Genomic DNA, 21,011 nt, shown 5'->3' on the forward strand with positions numbered 1-21,011 from the left:
GGACACGGGTTCGTGCCCTGGTCCGGGAAGACCCCACATGCCACAGAGCAGCTGGGCCCGTGAGCCATGGCCGCTGAGCCTGCGCGTCCAGAGCCTGTGCTCCGCAACGGGAGAGGCCACAGCAGTGAGAGGCCCGCGTAGCGCAAAAAAAAAAAAAGCACGTGTTTCTTTAGTCCTAGAACAAGTACAGATAGATTACTCGGATAATAATCATTATACAAGACATCGTACATAATTTAATCTGTTTCCCTTTTAAAATTAAAGAAACTGAGGCTCAGAACTTGCCAACTTGCCTAACTGCACAGCTAATTACAGAAACTGGAACGTGAATGCTTCCCTGATTATGAAATAGTAGAAGCTTCCCCTACACAGGGCAACAGACAGAAAACTGACCTGATATAGTTTAGTGATTATTGTTTTCGCCATCAAACAGCAATTACCCCTCTCTTCCTCCTTAGAAATCAATTACCAAATTTTTTTTAAATTGCAAACTTCATTCTTACACAGCTAAGTTTCCTTCACTGTCTTAATGAGCAGATAACCTTAAAAGATCCAATTTATACAATGCATTTACACACTTGTTTTCGTATCTCAATACTGTTATTTGCTCATTTCATTAATTATACTCATTTCATTTTTCAAAACCCATGCATAGTATATGAAGCCTTTGGGATGGCAGTAATGGGCACTATGTATTGGTAAAGAAGTCTTTTTTCTGACACAAAGGAAACAAAGTCTATTATAATTGGAGATTTTATATTTCCTGCCTCAGAGAAAAAACTCTCCACCCTTTAACTAAACATACTGTCAAGACTTTGGGGCAGCTAATATTTAAAACACGTATTCAGGAGCACATTCTGTAAAATACAGTAGAAAATAACCTAGATTGATTTTTCGTTTATTATGCAGAGGTCCAGTTGTTTAGAATTACAATTAGTTTCACAAGTATGGTCAACAGCAAGAGCTCAATAAACATTTTTGGAGATTCTCGGCATTTTTCTTTGACTCAAAGCTTTCAAGTTAAACTTCAAGTCCTCTTTAAAAGGTAAAGGCATGTTACAGATTTGTTCACCTGTTATTCACCAGTTAATCAATATTAAAATCTGTACAACTTTCACTTACATTTGATTCTTTGCAGCTTGCCTCTGAGCTTTTCTTTCTTTCCTTTTCTGATCTGGTGGCTTAGCAAAAACAATTTCAATATTTTCTCCCTCCAAGTCTTTGCCATTCATTTCTTCCATAGCCTTAAAAAAGTAGGTACTGATCAATACAAGAGACCTTTCACAACTATGATTCATTTAAAGTTAAAAAAATCATTTACTATTAACACTAGAAGGATGAGATAAAATAGGATTCTTGATTTCATTTAAAGATCCAGCTCTTCAACTATTAATCTTTTTGACTTAGTTTAGTAAGTTATGCGATTTGCTAAGGCCAATAAAGGTTAGCTTGAGTAATTACATGACCTCTGAGTTTCCTTCAATTTTCTAAAACATTCTGATTTTAGGATGACTAAAAATCATTAGTCTAAGTTAGATGCCTATGATAATTCCCCCAGTTATTTACCTTGACAGCACCATCTCGCTCATCAAAATGAATGAAAGCATAATCTTTTAATTTCTTCACTCGTTCCAGTTTCCCAAACTGACTAAATGCCTTTTCTAAAATCTCTTCTGTTACAGTATTGGCCAGGTTGCGTACAAACAGCACTTTTACCTGAAATTTAAGAAAGAAACAGAAACTTCCTATGTATTTCCAAAGGATTCAGTTTCCAAGATGCCACCATCCCAACCCTGCAAACTTAACTTTAGTCACAACCCATTAGAGGAGTACCAGAAATATAAAATATAGACTAAAATTTCAACTCATTTGGGTAAATACCAAGGAGCATGCTGCTGGATCTAATGGGCAAAAAATCTGAACGTTCTCACCAAAGATATACAGATGGCGAATAAGCATAGGAAGAGATGCTCAATTATCATGTCATTAGGGAATTGCAAATTAAAACAGTGAGATATCATTACAAGCCTGTTACAGTGACCGGCCAAAATCTAAGACACTAACACCATCGAATGCTTTTGAGAATATTGAACAACATATTCACTGCATTAGAATGCAAAATGGTATAATTTGGCAGCTTCTTACAAAACTAAACATACTTTCATACCATATGATTCACCAGTCACACTCCTTGGTATTTACCCAAAAGAGGTGAAAACGCGTCCACACAAAACCCTGTATATGCATGCTTATAGCACCTTAATTCATAATTGCCAAAACTTGGAAGCAACCAAGCTGTCCTTCAGTAGGTGACTGGATAAACTATAATAAATCCAGACAATGGAATATTACTTAACATTAAACAAGAAATGAGCTATCAAGCCATGAAAAGACATGGAGGAACCTTAAATGTAAAAGAAGCTGTCTTAAATGGCTACATACTATATGATTCCAACTATGTGACATTTGGGAAAAGACAAAACTATGGAGACAGTAAAAAGGGCAGTGGGTGCCAGGGATGAGGGGACGAGGGATGAAAAGGCAATCACAGAGGATTCTTAAGGCAATGAAAATATTCTGTATGATACTACAATGGTGGATACAACATACATTTGTCAAACCCATAGGATGCAGAACACCAAAAGGGAATCCTAACGTAAACACTGAGTTATACTAATGTGTCGATTTAGATTCACTGATTATGACAAATGTACCCCTTTGGTGAGGACACTGATCGTGCAGGAAGCTGCACAGCTATGTGGGCAGGTGTGCGGCTGCACAGCTGTGTGGGCAGGTGTGTGGCTGCAGAGCTATGTGGGCAGGTGTGCGTATGGGAAACTGCTGTACTTGCTGCTCAAAAAACAAAACATGCTACGCACAGGACTTTTCATTAGTTATTATTTTACAATTAAAATGGACGTGGTTATTTCCTAATAACGTGAACACCATGCCATCTGAAATAGCTGTTGAACTTAACACAGGGAGTCAAAACTAACTGGGACCTGCTTTTGAAACCCTGAAGAGAGGAAACAATATTCAAAACACTGGTAAGATAAAGTCTTCAATCCTGAAAGCTCCTCAAGTACAACTACAAATTTAACCTTTTGGCTAAGAAACACTATCACTTCCTCCTAAAATACCTGAAGTAGCATCTGAATTTCTTAATCTAAAGGGCTGACCAATGAGAGCTTAATAAGCCAAAGGAAAAAAGAATGAATCCTAAGTATTTTCTGTCCTCAAAAACATTTACCCTTTAATATTCACTGTTCTGACACTTCACACTCCTCTCTTGATTTTAGTAAACTAGTTGTATTTCCTAGCCTATCGTCATTAAGGAGGATTCTTTAAAAGGTTAGAATAACTTAACTGCAAACTGCACTGGTAAAGTGTTGACTCAAGAGATGTTTGTTTTCATAGATGTCTCAACTGACTGCTGAAGCACGATACCTAATAATAGCTAAACCTTTTAACTGCAGCAGCTCTGCTGAGGCCAGTACAGTTCACTATTTTTAGGAGTAGGACTTTTAACACAAAAACCATGTAATCTTAATGGCGCCACTCTCAAAAACTCAAAGAAACTGCTCTTCGAATCCACACAAAAATGAAAGTGAATCATCTCCACTGCATGTAGGCTACCTACTTTATCATAAGAGTATGATGGCTACACAACTGTAGCTGACAGTCCATGAATAAATTCCTATATTCACCCTCCATGCACTTGTTATTTATTTCTGGTGTGTGGCCTTTAACACAGAACCCTTCTCTCACTTTCAAAAATATGGTTTAAGGAAGCACACACAAGTTTCCCTCCACTCTCTAAAGCCTACCCCTGCTCCCAGCAACACCACAAAAAAATTTTTAACTCAACTGTTATTACCTTTGCCATAACTTCAGGATCGGGATCTTCTATAGGATCAGCCCATTCAACAGTTCCAACATTTCCCCAGACCTTGACTTTACCACTCATTAACCTACGTCTTGCCTGGGCAGCTGTTTTGTGATCTTCATATTCAAGAAAGCAAAAGCCTCTGTTTTTTTTCTTGTCGTCTGGTTGGTGGTATAAAATGACGTCTGTAAGACCCTCTGAAAGTAAGCAACAATTCCAGAGAAATTAGATAAAATAAGCAAAAATAAGCAGATCAAAAGATTTATTTTTCTAATATTATACCTGAATATCAGAATGAAAAATAATCTCTTATCTTTACCAGGGACTCTCAAAAAACCGGTCCAGATAATTCACCTAATCCACACTTTCCAAGTGTTCCTAATGCAAAAATCCCCAAGAAAAGAAAATGTATTCTTTTTACTTAGACCTGAGGACTATTCTGCTTCCATTTATCAGATGACAGAGAGGTATGAAATCTATACAAAGCTGTTTTAGGAAAACCAGGAGTATAAGTCAGACATGGTTAGAAATTTTTCTCTGCTTCCATTAATTAGATGACAGAGAGGTATGAAATCTTTACAAAGCTGTTTTAGGAAAACCAGAAGTATAAATCAGACATGGTTAGAAATTTTTCACCCCATGCAAGTAAAAACTAATTTTTTAATGGCACTTTTCTGGCCTCAGACATGGTTTTACTTCAAATGAAATAGAGACTATCTTAGTATTGTATAAGAATTTCAAATGTTCCTGGAAATTGGTAACAGGCTGATAATTTGCTAAATATTCTAGGCAGACAAAACTATTTTTTCTAGTTTCCAAATGACAAAAGCCTGTCACTTGGAAACTTATAAAAAATGCTTTACAATTCAAAGAAATTACACCATACTAACAAAGTATAATCTCTGCTTATAGCAAGAGTACTTACCATTCCTGTAATTTGGAAAATCAGGTTATTACTTATCAAACATTTTTACTAAGAATGTCAACTAGCACCTCAAAATGCATAAAAACACAGAAAGAAATACAATTTTCCAAAACAGGGGAAGCACAACAATGATTCTGCAGACTGAGTTCAAATCCCAGCCGTATTCCTTACTAACTACATAACATTCAGCAAGTTATTTCCCAAAACCTTCTATTTCTTTATCTGAAAAATGGAGTTACTCATCTTATATGGCTATAGTGAGAATACGAGTCAATAAATGCAGTGTTTAAAACAGTGCTTGGCACACAAAAGCATGACATTACCTTAAATATTAGAAGTTGAACCTCCTTCCAAGTAAACCCAACTTACCTGTTACTTTGCTAAATTCTTCAAGAATCTGTTCCTTGGTTTTACTCTTAGGAATAGAGCCCACAAAAAGCCTGTTGTTGGCAACGGAGATGCAGACACCAATGTGTTTTCCAGAACGAATTTCATGATTATTATACTGGAAGGCGGAAAAGTGCATGTTTTAAAAATACTTAAAATATCCTACTATAGGTGCTCATTATAGAAAGATATGCAAATCCCATACACAAAAGCAAAATCTTTTAACAAATTAAAACTTCAACACTTAGGTTTATCAAGTATTTTTATCCTTTAAAAATTATAATCTGTGGGCTTCCCTGGTGGCACAGTGGTTGAGAGTCCGCCTGCCGATGCAGGGGACACGGGTTCGTGCCCCGGTCTGGGAGGATCCCACATGCCGCGGAGCGGCTGGGTCCGTGAGCCATGGCCGCTGGGCCTGTGTGTCCGGAGCCTGTGCTCTGCAACGGGAGAGGCCACAGCAGTGAGAGGCCCGCGTACCGCCAAAAAAAAAAAAAAATTATAATCTGAGACAGGAAGATTGTACTGACAAAACACACTAACCAAGTTTATGAATTAAAGCAAAAAATTGTCAAGTCCTTCAAATTTAGCAAATTTGGTAAGAATCTAGTCTGTAAGCAGCTTAAATTCCAAATTACTGATTCCACAATACCTTATTTTCTACTTAAATTCATCCTTCCGACTAGTTATTCTTATGCAAGGGAAACAGATTCCAGTGCCAGCAAGCTTTCTGCCTTTCTATTAATCAGCACTTAAATCTTATTTTTCCATCTCCCCTAATCACTTGTAAAAAGTTACAATAAGGGATTTCTGGCTTCAAATACTTAAATCTAAAAGGAGAACCTTGTTATTCTGAATCAGATCCAACTTTCTCCCCCATTTTATTTTCACCAAGCCTACAATGAAGTTGGAGAAAGACAAGTAGATTATGGTAAACTACTATAAAACTACAGTAAAAAGTAAACAATCTTCAAGTAACCATATTCCATAAAACGGAATACCGCAGAGGCAAAACCCAAAAAGTTCCTATCCCTGTTATTCCCATTCTTGCGTAACAGGTATATCAGGTATAAGTGAAGAAAATACAGACAAGTCAGAAAACTGATTCCTCCCTCTCCCTTTTTCTCCATCTCCAGATATTCAAAATTAAACATGAAGTTCAAACATCCTTCCTTCAGTTCAGAACAGTTTTGTACTTTTTACCCCACCGACTCTGTTCACGCTTATCCAAGTCTCTGGGCATCATGATCTCAGGATTCTCTCTATGCTTTACACTTATGCTGGTGACATTTTTTTTTAAATCACAACTTTGCCTATTGAAAAAGAATCCCACAATGGACTCTGCATCAGCAAAACAAAGTTTAAACCCTTGGATGTCATTAAGTCCGTCCTAAAATCCCTACCACTTCTCCCTTTTCTCCACAATACTATAATCTCAGCTATTTACATCAGTTCTCAAACAGTTTTCATACTGCTCAACCTCTGACTATAACGCTTTCCCTGAAACTTCACCATCTAAACTCCTCTGCATACCTGTAGATTTGAGCTCAACCAAATATTCTGCAATCCCTAAATCCTATAAAGGCCAACAAAAACACCCTTCTATGTTAACACAGATCAGCAGTTTCCAACAGGAGTGATTTGCTGCCCTCCGACACACACACATTTTGGTCAACTAGAGGTGGGGTCTGCTGTTGGTATTTAGTGGGTAGGTAGAAGCCAGATATGTTATTAAACATCCTACAATTCACAAAATAGTCCAGCATAATAAAAAGTTATGTACTCTAAAACATTAATAGTGCTGAGGTTAAGAAATCCTGCCCTGGACTTCATTTTCTCATACCATTTATATTCTATTTAGACCAAACACCTCTTAAAAATAAAAATATGCGGTTACAGGCAGATATTAGACCTATGGCTGAATCCACCATTGCATGGGATTATGGACAAGTAGACTACAATACCCTATTACACAAACAAGTTAACTTTAGAACACAATAAACTGCTTTACGACATGTACATTCCCTAGATTTTTATATCTAAGGATCAAGTAGCCAGCCTTAGTGACAAATCAATGGCTTTCAATCTGGTCATTTAGTCTGTAACTCCAGAAATTGAAAAAAAAAATTAAAATCAGAAAAAGAATGGAAGGAAATACAAAGTTTTAAAAAGAGAGAAAGAGGAGTTATTTTGAAGATGACAATTTGGTATCATTTTCCCTTTATTGTATTTCTTTCCAAATATTCTAAGAGCAGAGACTATTTACTTAACAATGCTGCCTCAAAATAGTAATGACTGTTTCTATTATTATCTACAAAAGAAAAGTTTCTTCCTTTCTAACCTATCCTCACTATGGTTAATCAAGGCGGGGTAAGTAGAAGGTATTTAAATGACTGTAGTCTCTGAACAATATGAAGACATGAATATTTAGTAGGATTTATAAAGAAAACTAACTTTTCATCCACATTTTTTTAATTTAAAAAATTGGAACAATTATAGCTGACCCATAGAGAGTAAATTGGCTCTCCAATGAAAAGTCATTAAAGGAGCAAAGGTGACCCTCTGCACATAGCATACTGTCCAAATAAAGCAGACGTGCCTAGAAATAAACATTCCTTAAAGAAATGCCCCATCTACAGGTTAAGCATGCACTTTTATAAGTATATTTGAGTTGTTTAACTTTTCTCACTCTAGCATTTTTAAGACCAATCTATCACCTTAAATTCGAAAATAAACTTTGCATCCTAGCAGGTGTTAGCAGGTGAGTTAACAGTGACTTGGATGGTAGAAAAACATTACCAAAACAACTGTTCTGATCCTTAATAGAGATTCTAATTTAATGCTGATAAACCCTTACTCTCAAGGGTTAGTAATCAGGACGATATGATAGTATCAAAATAAAAAAGAAAACGTAATCTTTTCCAAACTCTAGAAGAGTAGGCACTGAAGTTAACAAATTTTAGAAATCTAGCTTTCAGATCCAGTAACAGTGAGGTAACCAAATAAAATAAAGATGAACTTTGAACACTAACCAATGCAGTTTCAGTATTTCGGAACACCAAAATGAGTTGTACAGTCTGGAACATTCCCATCATCTACGTTCAAAATATCAATTCACTCTTTCCTTCCCTTATAGCCAATCAGTTACCAAATCCCCGGAAATTCAGCAATCTCGTACTTAGAAAACTGATCCAGAAGTGGCTGCTCAGTCCTAACCCTTAAGGCAGCAAAGCCACTACCTCCCAAGCCTGTCCATTTAAGTCTTCTTTACCTTGAGCCAAACCTACTTCCCTAAAAATTCTACAGTAAGTCTATTTCCTCCTCCAAATGACAGCACTTCATATACCTGCACACAATGCTTAGGACTCAATCCCCCTTCTATGCTTGGCTAATCATTACTTCTCTGAAATTGGGAACTGCCTCCCAGAGTGTCATCAAACAGTGACATCCATAACACAATCCTATAGAGGCAGACTGAGGAGTCTAGAGTAAGCTGGAGACTATTCTTACACTTCTAAACACCAGGCCTCTGCAACATGTAGTCCATGATTATCTTGGCTTATTTGGCAATCACACCACACCACTAACACACTACAGCTTACTTGTGGATTAGTCATGTATAGGACTTGACTCTCAGCCCCACTCAATTCCATCCTGCTGGTGTAAACTACTGTCCCAGGCTATCAAAATCTTTTCAGATCCTTATTTTGCCATCCATGGCATTAACCACTACATATAGATTCAAGTCACCAAACGTTCCAAGCAGTCCAACTATGCCCTCATTCATATCACTGATTAAAAAAAAGAACCTATACCGTTATTTACATCATGCAACCCATACAAAGGCTCAAAACTTTAATAGCACCATGCAACTCAGCCCAGCAGTCATGCCTACTGCCTTCTAGCACTGACTTTATACAAGTTTTACCTCCCTTCCCACAAAACAGTGCTTCAACTATTCATCTATTTCCTTCACTGCCCTGCTCACACCTTTTTATCACAAAGCGTTCTCTAACAACCTCAACCGAAAGCAATCGATCCCTTCATCCCTCCTTTACCCTGTGAACCACATGCTTCCACTTTAATTGTAGTTAGCCTCTCAAGTCCTAGAAACACCAAAGTCAAGAACTGGATCAAACTACCTTGTATGGCCATAGTAAAAGTTTTCATGTTAAACACACTAAACACTTGCTAATTGCTACTAAAATATTCTGTCGACCTGTCTTGCCAGCTGCATTCATCAAAATGGTTGTACACTGGTGTATACAACCACTGTGGTGATAAACTATCAGTGGCTATTAAAGTCATAACCCTTAATGTGCAAATAGAGGTCAGTATTCCAGTCTTTGTAACAAAGGTATTTTCAGTAGGACACTTCCATTGTATAGGAACCATAATGGGCAGTGCAGAGCCAGTAGCCCTGGGCTCCAATTCCAGCAGCACACCACACAAATACATATACACACTTGCCTGGTCAGCCAGTCAGGTTATTTACCTAGTACCTACTCTATAATGGCACTGTTCTAAATGCTGGGGATACAGGAAAAAAGAGCAAATTTTCTGATGGGAAGAGAGAAGCAAATAATCTTTCGAAGTTAAAAAATAATTTTAAGTACATCTAAGCATTCCTTTTTTTATCATGTTCAGTATACTGTCATGGGGCAACTGGGTGGTAAGCCTTTCTTAGAAAGGCCTTCTAAGAAAACCTGATTGATAAGACAGCAGCTGTGCTAACTGGGAGAAGTGGGAGAAAGAACAGAAGGCAGCCTTGAGATGGAAATGCTCATAGCTTTTGTGGAGGACAAAAAAGGCAAAGTGTGGATGGAAGGGTAATAAAGAAGAATGGGAAGAGAGAGGTAAGCAAAAACCTGATCAGATAGAGCCTTGTTTGGAAGCCATTATTAGAGTTTTCAGCATGGGACTGTTGCGATCTAATCTACACAGCTAAAAGGTAAGACTGTAAAGGAGCAATGGAAAGCAGTGAGACTAGCTAGAAGGATTCTTCAAATGGTACCTTAGGCTAGGATGGTAGCAGGAAGATGGTACAAATTGGTTAGATGCCAAAAATAAATTTGGCAGTAGAGACGACTTACACTCTGAATTCCTTTTAACACTACCTAAACCACTACATAATTTGAAGAATCAGGCTACCTGGCAACATAACTTATACTGCTGGCTTAAATTGTTATGTCTAATTAACGATAAGCACATGCTAAACAAACCTGGTATCAAACTAAACCAGTACGGCTCTGGGCAAGCCACCCAGACTATTTATTCTACTGCAAAAGGAAGATATTTCACTTACCTTGAAGAATGAGTTGAAGTGATCTTTAAAGGTAATAATGTAGCACCTAGCACAGCTCCTGTGCCTCAACAAGCACAAGTGGTAGCTATTATTCACCTTTTCACAAATTTAAATCGTGCTTCCTTAGCTACATTGTCATCATTTAGGGATGAATTTTCTTATTCCCCCAAATACAAGGCAGATGTTAGCTGAAAATAGGGTCATTAAGAAGTTTGCAGTTGCTTCTAACTTCATGCCTCTTCTTCAGCTGTTAACATCAACCCATTTGACATATAATTCAGATGCAAACTTAAAATCTAGTCTTTTTTGGGGGGGGGGTCGTTGTTGAATAACATCAAAAAATAAGGCTGAATATATAAACTATCTCAACTCAATCGAAGGTATTTCTCAAGACACAAAGTACAGGAAAGCAAAAAGATGGTGCTTCAATCTTGCCTCATCTATAAATAACGTAAAAAAGGCATTTTCTCAACATCTGATTATGTGCAACTAGAACAACAGTTCAACTACCTTATATAAAAATTCACCTTGGATAAAGCTGTAATTCAAGTAGACTCGTGACATGATACGAGTAGAAGTAGTTTTCAAAATATGCTTCCTTAAAAAATACATTTAGGAAGGGTACTCACTTCCAGGAATCAAAACAAGGTAGCAAAAAACATCCTAATCAACTTCAGTTTTTTATTTCTCTAGAATGTTTCATTTCCTCAAAAGCCTAGTCCTTTCTTCTACTGTTGCATTAAGGCAAATCTCCCAATTCTATTATCACCATAGTCCTAGCTATGGTAAAGCATCCTTTTTAAAAAAGCAATGACAATACGTCCAATTCATCCCAGTGCTAAGAATACCCTTAAAAAGACAATAAAGCACAGAGCCTCCTATTCATCAGATAGTAAAAAATAATTATGCCCCCAGATAAGGACTCAAATCACAAACCCAGAAAAAAATGTTAAAAGATTTAGGACAAGAGCTAGCTCACAGACCAATCAAAATGGCTGTTTGGCTACCTGGAAATTTCTGTGTTACAGTTGAAAAACTTAACTACATTACTAAGACTACTCTAAGCCTACAGCAATGCAACTTTGGACTACATGATCTGTTAAGCCAAGGCAATTGCCCAAACTGAGACATATTTCATGTGTACTTATTGGCACTCAAAATAGTGATGTTAGGACTGGATTATATAACATCTTCTAATGATGTTTCTTTACTATAAGAATTCTGAACATCATCTAGAAATAAATTCTAGTGACGACCTACCATAATTAGTGTATTTTGGCAACAAAAATTAAGTAGTCTACAAATGTTTGTTTAATGATTCCTTTAAAAAATATTAATACACAAATCATTACTTGTAACACTAAATAATCACACCTATTAAGCAAAACTAAAGCTTTATGTAATACGTCATAAATAAACTGGATCTGACATCATTAAATTCTGTACTAGCTTTTTGCAGTAAGATAGTCTCACTGCCTTCTCAATCATTATGTATTTCAACACTGAAACTTACTGCTACTTTATTACTACCTAGCAAAACAGTCTATTCTTTTATAGATTCAACTGGATGACTCCTAAAGTATCTTTCCAGAACTCTAAAGAGTCCTCAGTTTTACCTGAACTGTTTAAACTAAAAACGTGACAGTTCAAAGGTTACCATTGAATGGACCCCTAGAGCTATACATACTCTCCCTTCTGAAATAGAAAGCACTCTTTGAAAGAAAAGAAAATCAGCCATGATTTAAAAAGAAATATCTAAACTCCTGAATTCTTTATTCTTCCCAAGTAGCATACTTTTCTAATTTTAACCTTTACAATGTTCAATTACACACACCAATGGAGAGATCCAAGCAATACAAAAAGCAAAACCAAGTAAGTATATTTGTTTTCTTTTTCTCCTTAAGGTTTGTCTTAAAATGTGATATATATGGGCTTCCCTGGTGGTGCAGTGGTTGAGAGTCCGCCTGCCGATGCAGGGGAAACGGGTTCGTGCCCCGGTCCGGGAAGATCCCACATGCCGCGGAGCGGCTGGGCCCGTGAGCCATGGCCGCTGAGCCTGCGCGTCTGGAGCCTGTGCTCCGCAACGGGAGAGGCCACAACAGTGAGGCACGCGTACCGCAAAAAAAAAAAAAAAAAAAAGTGATATATATGATGGTGAGGGAAGGAAAAATAAAATTCAGGATGAAATCACTCTAAGGAGTTCAAGTTTGCTTAGAAGTACCCATAAAACGTGTGTAAGTCAGATAACGCAAAACTAACAAACATCATCTGCTATAGTGAACCATTTACAAAAGTTCCTCCCCAGCTGTACTTTTTGATGTATTTCTTGGATTGAAATTAACTTCCATCTTCAACTACAAAACACAGAAACTACCTGTCACAGAATTTAATAAAACTAATTTGAAGGAGAATTATATAAGCCATAGTTTGAAACATTAAAATTCTTTAAATTGGGAAAATAACTAGGTCCTCACCCGACATCTAGTACTTTTAAATCAGACACTGCCATTCAACATAAAATCCTTTATTTCATTAACTAGAAAGTTATCATCACAATGTCTTTGTGAAACATTTTCGAAAAAGGGACAGCCAGATATGGTCCTTTAAGAGCCCTATCTACTACAGTTACTTTCTTAAACCTTTTAACACTCCTTGAAAAAAAAAAAATCGCTAAGCCAAATTCAAAGCACCAGTAACTTCAACTCCACCACACTACCTTATACATCCTGAGTCAGTTCAACTATACATGCAAAAAATACTGCTACAATGTGTACATAGAAAATGGGACAGTGCCTAATCAGCACTTCAAAAACCTTTGGTTAACACAATTAAGAAAAGTCCTGGCTTTAAATGAAAACAGAGAATGTGAAAACTGAAAAGAAAAAAAAACTCACCAGTTTAACAGCCTCCTGAGCTGCTTCTTTTGTACAAAAAGTGACAAACGCATAACCTCTATTGAGACCAGTTAGTGGATCCATCATTAGACGAAGATCCCATATAGGTCCAGCTTTTTCAAACAATGGAACAAGTTCATCCTCAAACAGATCTCTTGGGATCTTCCCTACAAATATCTGTAAATTAAATATGAAGTAAAAACCATGGAGAGTTTCTTTAGGGAACCAGACACCTGTACATTTACTACAAAGGGTACAAGTTTTTAGTCTCTTTACCTCAGTGCCAACAGAAGGCTGCTGACCTGAATAAACGGAATCTGGAGGCGGTCCCCCATACTTCCTCTGTCCAGTGGTCACATCGAGTGTGTATCCTGTTCTTTCCAAGAGCGCCTTAAAAAGTTCAAATGTCATCAATACATTTCATTCATGAGACCACACCCATACATTGAGCAGTTTAAAATCAATCTTGTTCAAATCTTTCCATGGATCTTTGCAACATTCCCTACTTACAGATTTCTGTTGTGTTTCAGAATTCCCCTTTTAATGTATGCTTGTAATTTATAATATGCCCTAATTTATAATGAAAATTTCAGGATCCTGGTCAAATTATTTTCTGGTCTCCAATTAATTACTGAGTAGTGCTCAGTGAACAACACTAAATATTGATCCGTCAACAACTTTCAAGGCAACGTGTACCTATTCGGCCCTTCTAAAAAAGGACTGCACCTAATTAGGCTGAAAATAATTCTCTCCTAAAGAAGGAGATGGATAACTTCTCTCTCCCAAATCTAGCTTTCTTACCCAATAAATTTCCCTGTAACCCACACTTCTAGGTACCTACCGCCATTCTGGGAGTTTCACCAACCTTTATAGAAATTACACTCCTCCAATTAAGTCCAGAAACTTAGGGGTTGCAGGAAAAATGACCTCTTATTCATCTGACATTCAAGTACCATGCTTCACAGGACAGCATGGATCACTCAGAAAAAATGAGAGCCAAAATGATTTTGAAAACTTTATGAAGCTGCAACAATGTGACATAACCTCTATATATTACCTCCCTAAAAGTGAACTGTTAAATTTACACAACTCATATTTACTCAGAGCATTAAAAATTTCTCTTCATCTTCTATTATAAGCAAAAAGACTAGAAAAAAGTTAGCCTAAGGAAAAAACAAGAATTATTCCTTTTCCACCATCGCACCCACAAAGCACAAAACTGGTTTTCTGAATAATAAAAGCAACCCAATAATTAGATGATAAATTCTGAAATAAAAAGAAACACTAGGCACAGGACAAAACTTATCAAAATGCTGTTAAGTGATTTGGGGGTCACTTTAGTCTTTGAAAATGAAAACACCTAGATAGATTTTAAATATTTTCTACCCAAAGAACATAAAATATATTATGAAAACATACTGTAACTGATAACTCCTTTATTCCTAAATTGTCTTAACAAAAAAGCCCAGAAAGTGCTACATGTTTTAAGTAGTCTTTTTCTATTATCTCCAAATATATGTGCTTAACAGTGCAACATTGGGTTAGTAACAAAAATAAACTCAAATCTATTACTATCACATAAACTAAACCATTAAATGGCTCCTTCTTCCCTTTTTCCCATATGTAATCCCTGCGCTTCTTTCACTGTAATCTTTAAGTGACCCAAATAATACCTCTTATGTCACTCGCTAAAAACAAAAAGGAAAAACTTATTCCCTCTGAAAAACATCCTATAAAAATGTCTGTCTTCGACGTAGAGAAAATGGACTTGAGGACGCGGGGAGGGGAAAGGGTAAGCTGGGACAAAGTGAGAGAGTGGCATGGACATATACACACTACCAAATGTAAAATAGATAGCTAGCGGGAAGCAGCCACGTAGCACAGGGAGATCAGCTGGGTGCTTTGCGACCACCTAGAGGGGTGGCATTAGGAGGGTGGGAGGGAGATGCAAGAGGAAGGGGATATACGTTTGCACATAAGCTGATTCATTTTGTTATACAGCAGAAACTACAATAAAGATGTTAAAAGAAAAAAAGTCTGCCTTCTTGCCACAATTTAAGTCACACTAATGCTTTAAGCCACTCCCTTCCAAAGATAGAACTGAATCTCACAAACGAAATTTTCAATTTTTCATAAAATTTTAGTAACTGTCTCAGTATAGACTTAATTGCAACTGATTAATTACAATGAGTAACAACTATATTCCATTTCTTTGGAAAAACTAAACTTATAGCTCAAACACAATTCACCCACAGCTACAACTGCAAAAGGCTCAAACTTATAGATAGCCTTAACGTCTAACTCCATATTCCAAGCTTCTCTCTTCCCACAGCATTAAAACACACCTGACACCTCTATTGTTCCTAGTAACTTATTTTCTTAAACCATAACCCTTGGTTCAAGAGCAGTGGCACACTGTATTAAGAGTACCAGATTAAAACTAGTATGATCACCGTCATATTTTCTATGAACTAAAAACTCAACACAACTAAAAAACACCAAGATCAAAACCTAGTTGACTTTGAGGCCATTTACTCTTCTGACTTTGGGGGTGGGGGGAGCGCAAAGGAAACCTACCCTCAGCCTCAGTTTCCTCATTTACATTTCCACAGTAATCCATTTTATCCTTAAAAGCTGCTTCTAGAAATGAACAAATTGGCCTTAAAAACCCATACTAATGGAAGGAAAAGAAGGCAGTGTTAAAATACTAAACCCATTTAATTTGGGGGCTTGAGAATCCTAAGAAAAGCAGTCAGCTGCTAAATGCACACACTCCACCAGTATGAGGTGAGCAGATCCCCTCCCATTTTGGTTCCACTGTCAGTTAATCTGGACTTGCAGGTTTCTAAAAAAATATGGTGGCTGTATTTCTCTAAATCTTTTATTTAGAATACCAATAACACAGATTTAAGAAACAGTAGCTAAGAAGAAAAACTTCAGAACTGTTTTAGAAACAAATTGTTAAAGGCAGGAAAAACAGTAATTACAAAAGATTAACAAATTATCTCATGGTCATTAACTCGCAACATCAAAAACCCCCACAAAAAACAGACAAAAAAACACGAAAAACAAAACACACACACCCATTTCACACCCAAGAAATATTTACCAAAGCTAGAAAATAGAAAAAAAAAAAACTTTAAAACTGAAAGGAGTAAAAAAGAAAGTTTTTAAAGACATACCTTAATTTTTGCCTCATCTGGTCCTTTGCTAGAATCTGCTACTTTGGTCCCCTGTTTTTCTCTCTGCCTATAAGTCTTCATGACTCCACATAAAAAGGCACTTTTGTTCTGCAAACGAATTTTCCAATCATATTTAACAATAGTTATCTTAAACGTACCTAAATAAATAAAACTTGAACTATCAAAACTACTCAGGTTTTTTATTGTTTTTACACTGACACTAGATTAATGTTACCTGAACATGAGAGAGATCACTGTCTTTAAACTGCTGAAGAACTGCCAATGCGCCGTCTTCATTGAATTCTTTTAAAGCTTCGATAGCTCTTTCATCTAAATCGCTATGTGCAACCAGCCCTGGAGAAGAAAAAACTTAATTAATTGTCAACTTTTAATATTTTTAGAAGATTTTTTTTTTTTAAAAAGACCATGTTTGCCAATATAGGTGCCAACTAAGAATTCTTCCATGCCCCCTTATCATCTATATGATGAAAAACACACATACCTTAGCCATTCTGAACGGCATTATGAACTAAATAAGGCCTCTCAACCACTTTTTTTTAATCTTGTTCTGTGTCTAAATCAGACAATTCTGAACCCTATTTCTACAGCAAATATATAGGCTCACAAATTCTAAAACCAACCAACGAAGTACCGAGCATGACAAATGAACCTCTACTCAATTTCAAATACCACTAGAAAAAGCAAGAGCCACACGGAGACAGACTACAAGTCTACAGTTACCAAGTTATTTAACAAGAATCCTACTATAAAAATACCCCCAAAAAGTCACATGGCCTGCTTCCAATATTTAGCAGCTGTTGCTACCATCGTATACTTATCCATCTGGCCAGCCAGCCTTTACCTCCTAACCCTTTCTCTTCCCTCCCTCTATACACCTTAACCTCTAGTTCACAACTAGCACAACAAGGCAAAACTCCAGGTCCCACACTTATTGGAAACCACAAAAAGTTGCTATTTTAGCTCAAAGCCAGAAATCCAATAGAAAAATTTCATGATATAATTTTGCAAGTGTTAGTTCTTACCTGCAACGTAAATTTCATCTAGTTTTTCAGCAACTTTCTGTGGTAAACCAGCATCAAGCAATGTCTGAAAATTTTCTGAATGGATAACTGCAGAAGTAGTATCCATGGGCTCTTCAGTACCATTTCCATTAACATGTTCTGTAGCCATGTTTCCAGAGATCTGTTCAAACGCAATAAGCAAAATTAAACTAGGATCTTCAGAAAGGGTAGAGGACAATATGAGAGCCCCAATCTTTACATTCTCTACCAATTTCTACACCAGTCAGCCTGCACCTCCCTTTAAAGAGGCCTTACTTGAAAGTCACTGTCGCCTGACAAGCCACATTCGGAGCGCGGGGCACAGAAGGACGGATCCACTACGTTTTTCCTTAGCACCACCCCTGACTCACCTGCTAACACTCCCTAGGAAAAACCACATTACAAATGGAGCCCAACCAGCACGAGGACGAGCCAGCGTGCCACATGCAGCTGTGCCCGTACGGCGAACGAGGTGTGTGTGGAGCAAGCAAAGCTGGGCTTTTCCCTCTCAAAGGTAAACCCCCGAAGTGCGCGCTTTTCCCGCCTGCCGCTTAAAGATCGGTAACAACAGCCTGCGAAGAACAAAGCGCTCACACAAGCTACCTTCCCACCACCCAATTTCTCCACCCTTCACCCGCACACCCCAAAGCCCGCCCCCGACTCCGCATCCAGAGCGGCAGCCTCACCGCTGCGGCCCCCGGGAGCCCAGCAGAAACACGTGCTCTGCGCCTTCCAATGTCCTACAACTTCCTTCCACGAAAACCCACCGAGTCCCAGGCCAAGACCACCGTCACCGGCTCCCAACAGCAACCCCAAGCCGCGACCGGAGCCCCCAGCAAGCAGCAGCAGCAGCACAACCTCGCCCCTCGACACCGAGGCCAGGGCGGCGCCAGGCCACAGGCTCTCCCCGCCCCCCAGCGCCGCCGTCTCGGCCGTGACACATGGCTCTCTCTGCCCCGGGCGCCGGCGACCGCCGGCCGCCCGCCCGCCCGCCGAGACGTGCGCCGCGGCGCGCGGTGCAAGCCCCCCACCCCTCGCCGGTCCCGGCAGCGACTGCGGCGCGGGGGCCGGCGGTGCCACCCCCGGGCCGGGGCCGACAAGCCGGCGGCGCGAGGGCGTTCCGCGAACTGCCCAACGCTCGCCGGACCCCGAGCACCACCCAACCCCGCCGCGCGGCTGCGGGACAGGACCGGCTCCTCTCCGCCCACTCCCGCGCCGCGGCGACGGCCACGACAGCACCAACTCCGCCGCCGCTCGTGGTCCGCGCGGGCCACGGGGGCGCCTCCTCCCTGGAGCGCCGCAGACAAAGCCCGAATGGCAGCAGCACATGGAAGGGAGAAGGAAGTGGCGGCGCGGGCCGCGGCCTACTCCCAAGCAGCCCCAGTCAACGTGCTCCCCTCTTCCTTGGAATCCATTTTCCAGAAAAGCCGGTTTCTCCCCGCACCGCCATCCCACAGCTCACTCCACAATGTCACGGAGCTCCCCTCCCAGACCCGGGTCCCGGTGGTCGTTACCTCCCCGTCGGGCTGCGGTGGAGGAATCCTGTCCGAGGAGATCCGGTTGCGGGCAACGCGTGCTCGCTGCTCCCTGGGTCCGGCGCGAGTGGAGCTGTTGTAAAATGGCGGCCGAAGCTCACGCCGCTGGCAGCAAACCCGATCCAGTTCCACTCGCCTCCGAGCGCGCTCCCAGTGCGCGCGCGCGCCTCCGCGTGACCCCCCCCCTTCCCTTCCCTCCCCTCCCTCGCGCGTCCGCTTCTCTCACTCACTCCTTCAGCCCCTGCCCGCCTCCAACTCCTCCTTCTCCTTCTCCCACCACCACCAGCCTCCGTCCGCCTCTCCTCTAGGCCTTTCTTCTTCCCCTCCCTGCTCCTTTCCCCAACCGCCCGCAGTGTTGTCCGCGGCCGCTCAGGCACGAGTGGCCGCCCTTCCCCTCCTCGCTTGCACGCTCGCACGCTCGCTCCCTCCCTCGGTCTCTCGGCCCCGTCCCCCCAGTCCCGGCCGACTCGGCTCCTCTCTTTCTCTCTCCCGCGCTGACGTGACGACGTAGCTTACGCCTCGGGACGCGCGCCCGCGGGCTCCGCCCCCACGCCCGCCACCTCCCTCGCTCCTCACCACACAGGAGGGCGCGAGACCCCGCCCTTCCGCTCCGGCGGCGGCGGAGGGGCCAAGAGTGAATGAAAGGCCCGCCCCTTCCCCTCCCGGCACTCCCCCTCCCGCGCCCCTCCGAGCGGGGCGGGGCGGGCCGGCTCAGCGTGTCCCACTCGTTCTCCTTTGTCAGGAGACAGGCATCTCCCCACCCCGCCCCACCCCACCCCCACCGCGGCACCACGCGCACGCCCCCCAACCGAGCTCCCGCTCGCCCCACCCCCCCGCCCCGTCCCGGACCGGCGGGGAACGGGGCGGGGGGCGCGGAACGCGAGCGCAGCTCCGCGGAGCGTACCCACCGGTCCGTGCGCGCCCGGCCCCCGCCCCGGGCGCCGCGGCCGCGTAGTCGTTCCAGGCGGTGTCCACGCCGCCGCCGCCCCGCGCTCTCCTCGCTCGGGAAGCTGCAGGCGCACGTGTCCCCCGGGGCGGGGCGAGGCAGACAATGGGGCGGCGGGGGAGGGGAGCGGCGCGGAGCCCGCGGACCTTTGGTCCACCTGGCCGGCGGGACTCGAGTGCGGGAGTTCCTCCTGGGAGACTGGGTCTCCCCGGCCGGACAGTGGGAACTCCGGGGCCCCGCGCCCGCGTGGCTTCCCTTCCACGGGAACCTTGGGTGGAGGGAGGGGCGCCCGGGGCTCGAACGAGGAAACCCCGGCTGCTTTTGAGGGGGAACCGGCTGGCTCCAGTGGAGCGAGGAGCGGCTCCCGCCTTGGGATGCTACGAAAGCCAGATTTGGAAGCAAAACCGCTGGATGGTGAAGAGTTGTGCAATACTCCGTTTCAGTCTCTGGCCTTTTCAGCAGTTAAGGGCTTCCTCACGGCACAGTTTGAGCAACTTGCAGCAGCACAGAGCTGCGTGGTTAGAGCAACTATGAAGAGCATATCTGTGTTTTTTTTCGAAAATCTTGGCAATTAAATCTTAACTGTAGTGACACTTCTTTTGTAACCGTATACTAGGTACAAGAAAGACAAGACAAAGGCATTTGAATTTCAGACGCCGTATGGATACTAATTTTGTTCAATGCAGCTGTAATGAAAAACAGAAATAGTGTCCTTTTAATTAAAAAAACAAGAGCTCACTGGTTCCCTAAACAAAAAGTTAGATGAATACTCCTCAAAGTGCTTAAACACTTCGTATGCCAGATTATTTTCATTAGTAACTGGATCAAGATATGAAATTTTTGAAATATTTTGACCAAAAGACTATCTAGCCAGTCGGTTTATCTGGGCACTC

The 21,011-nt window shown here is 41.1% G+C and overlaps 1 protein-coding gene across 8 annotated transcripts in view; it reads right to left on the reverse strand.

The window, feature by feature from the left end:
- SYNCRIP (synaptotagmin binding cytoplasmic RNA interacting protein) overlaps positions 1–20,158 on the reverse strand; it is a 27,741-nt gene extending 7,583 nt beyond the window's left edge. For 3 of the 8 annotated variants that reach the window (XM_082668849.1, XM_082668848.1, XM_082668845.1), the window contains exons 1-10: positions 19,152–19,655; positions 17,620–17,779; positions 16,812–16,930; positions 16,577–16,684; positions 13,671–13,784; positions 13,395–13,571; positions 5,181–5,316; positions 3,878–4,083; positions 1,567–1,716; positions 1,123–1,244 (exon numbers count right to left, since the gene is read on the reverse strand). In XM_082668849.1, coding sequence (XP_082524975.1) covers positions 1,123–1,244; positions 1,567–1,716; positions 3,878–4,083; positions 5,181–5,316; positions 13,395–13,571; positions 13,671–13,784; positions 16,577–16,684; positions 16,812–16,930; positions 17,620–17,767 — 1,280 coding nt within the window. In that variant the 5' untranslated portion in view covers positions 17,768–17,779; positions 19,152–19,655. Of the gene's footprint in view, positions 1–1,122; positions 1,245–1,566; positions 1,717–3,877; positions 4,084–5,180; positions 5,317–13,394; positions 13,785–16,576; positions 16,685–16,811; positions 16,931–17,619; positions 17,780–19,151; positions 19,656–20,080 lie in introns of those variants that run through there. The other 5 variants (XM_082668847.1, XM_082668846.1, XM_082668843.1 and 2 more) reach the window with 3 other exon arrangements.
- Positions 20,159–21,011: the final 853 nt, after the last annotated feature.

The sequence above is a fragment of the Grampus griseus genome, assembly GCF_964374135.1.
Source record: "Grampus griseus genome assembly, chromosome: 13".
In the NCBI taxonomy this organism is placed as follows: domain Eukaryota; kingdom Metazoa; phylum Chordata; class Mammalia; order Artiodactyla; family Delphinidae; genus Grampus; species Grampus griseus.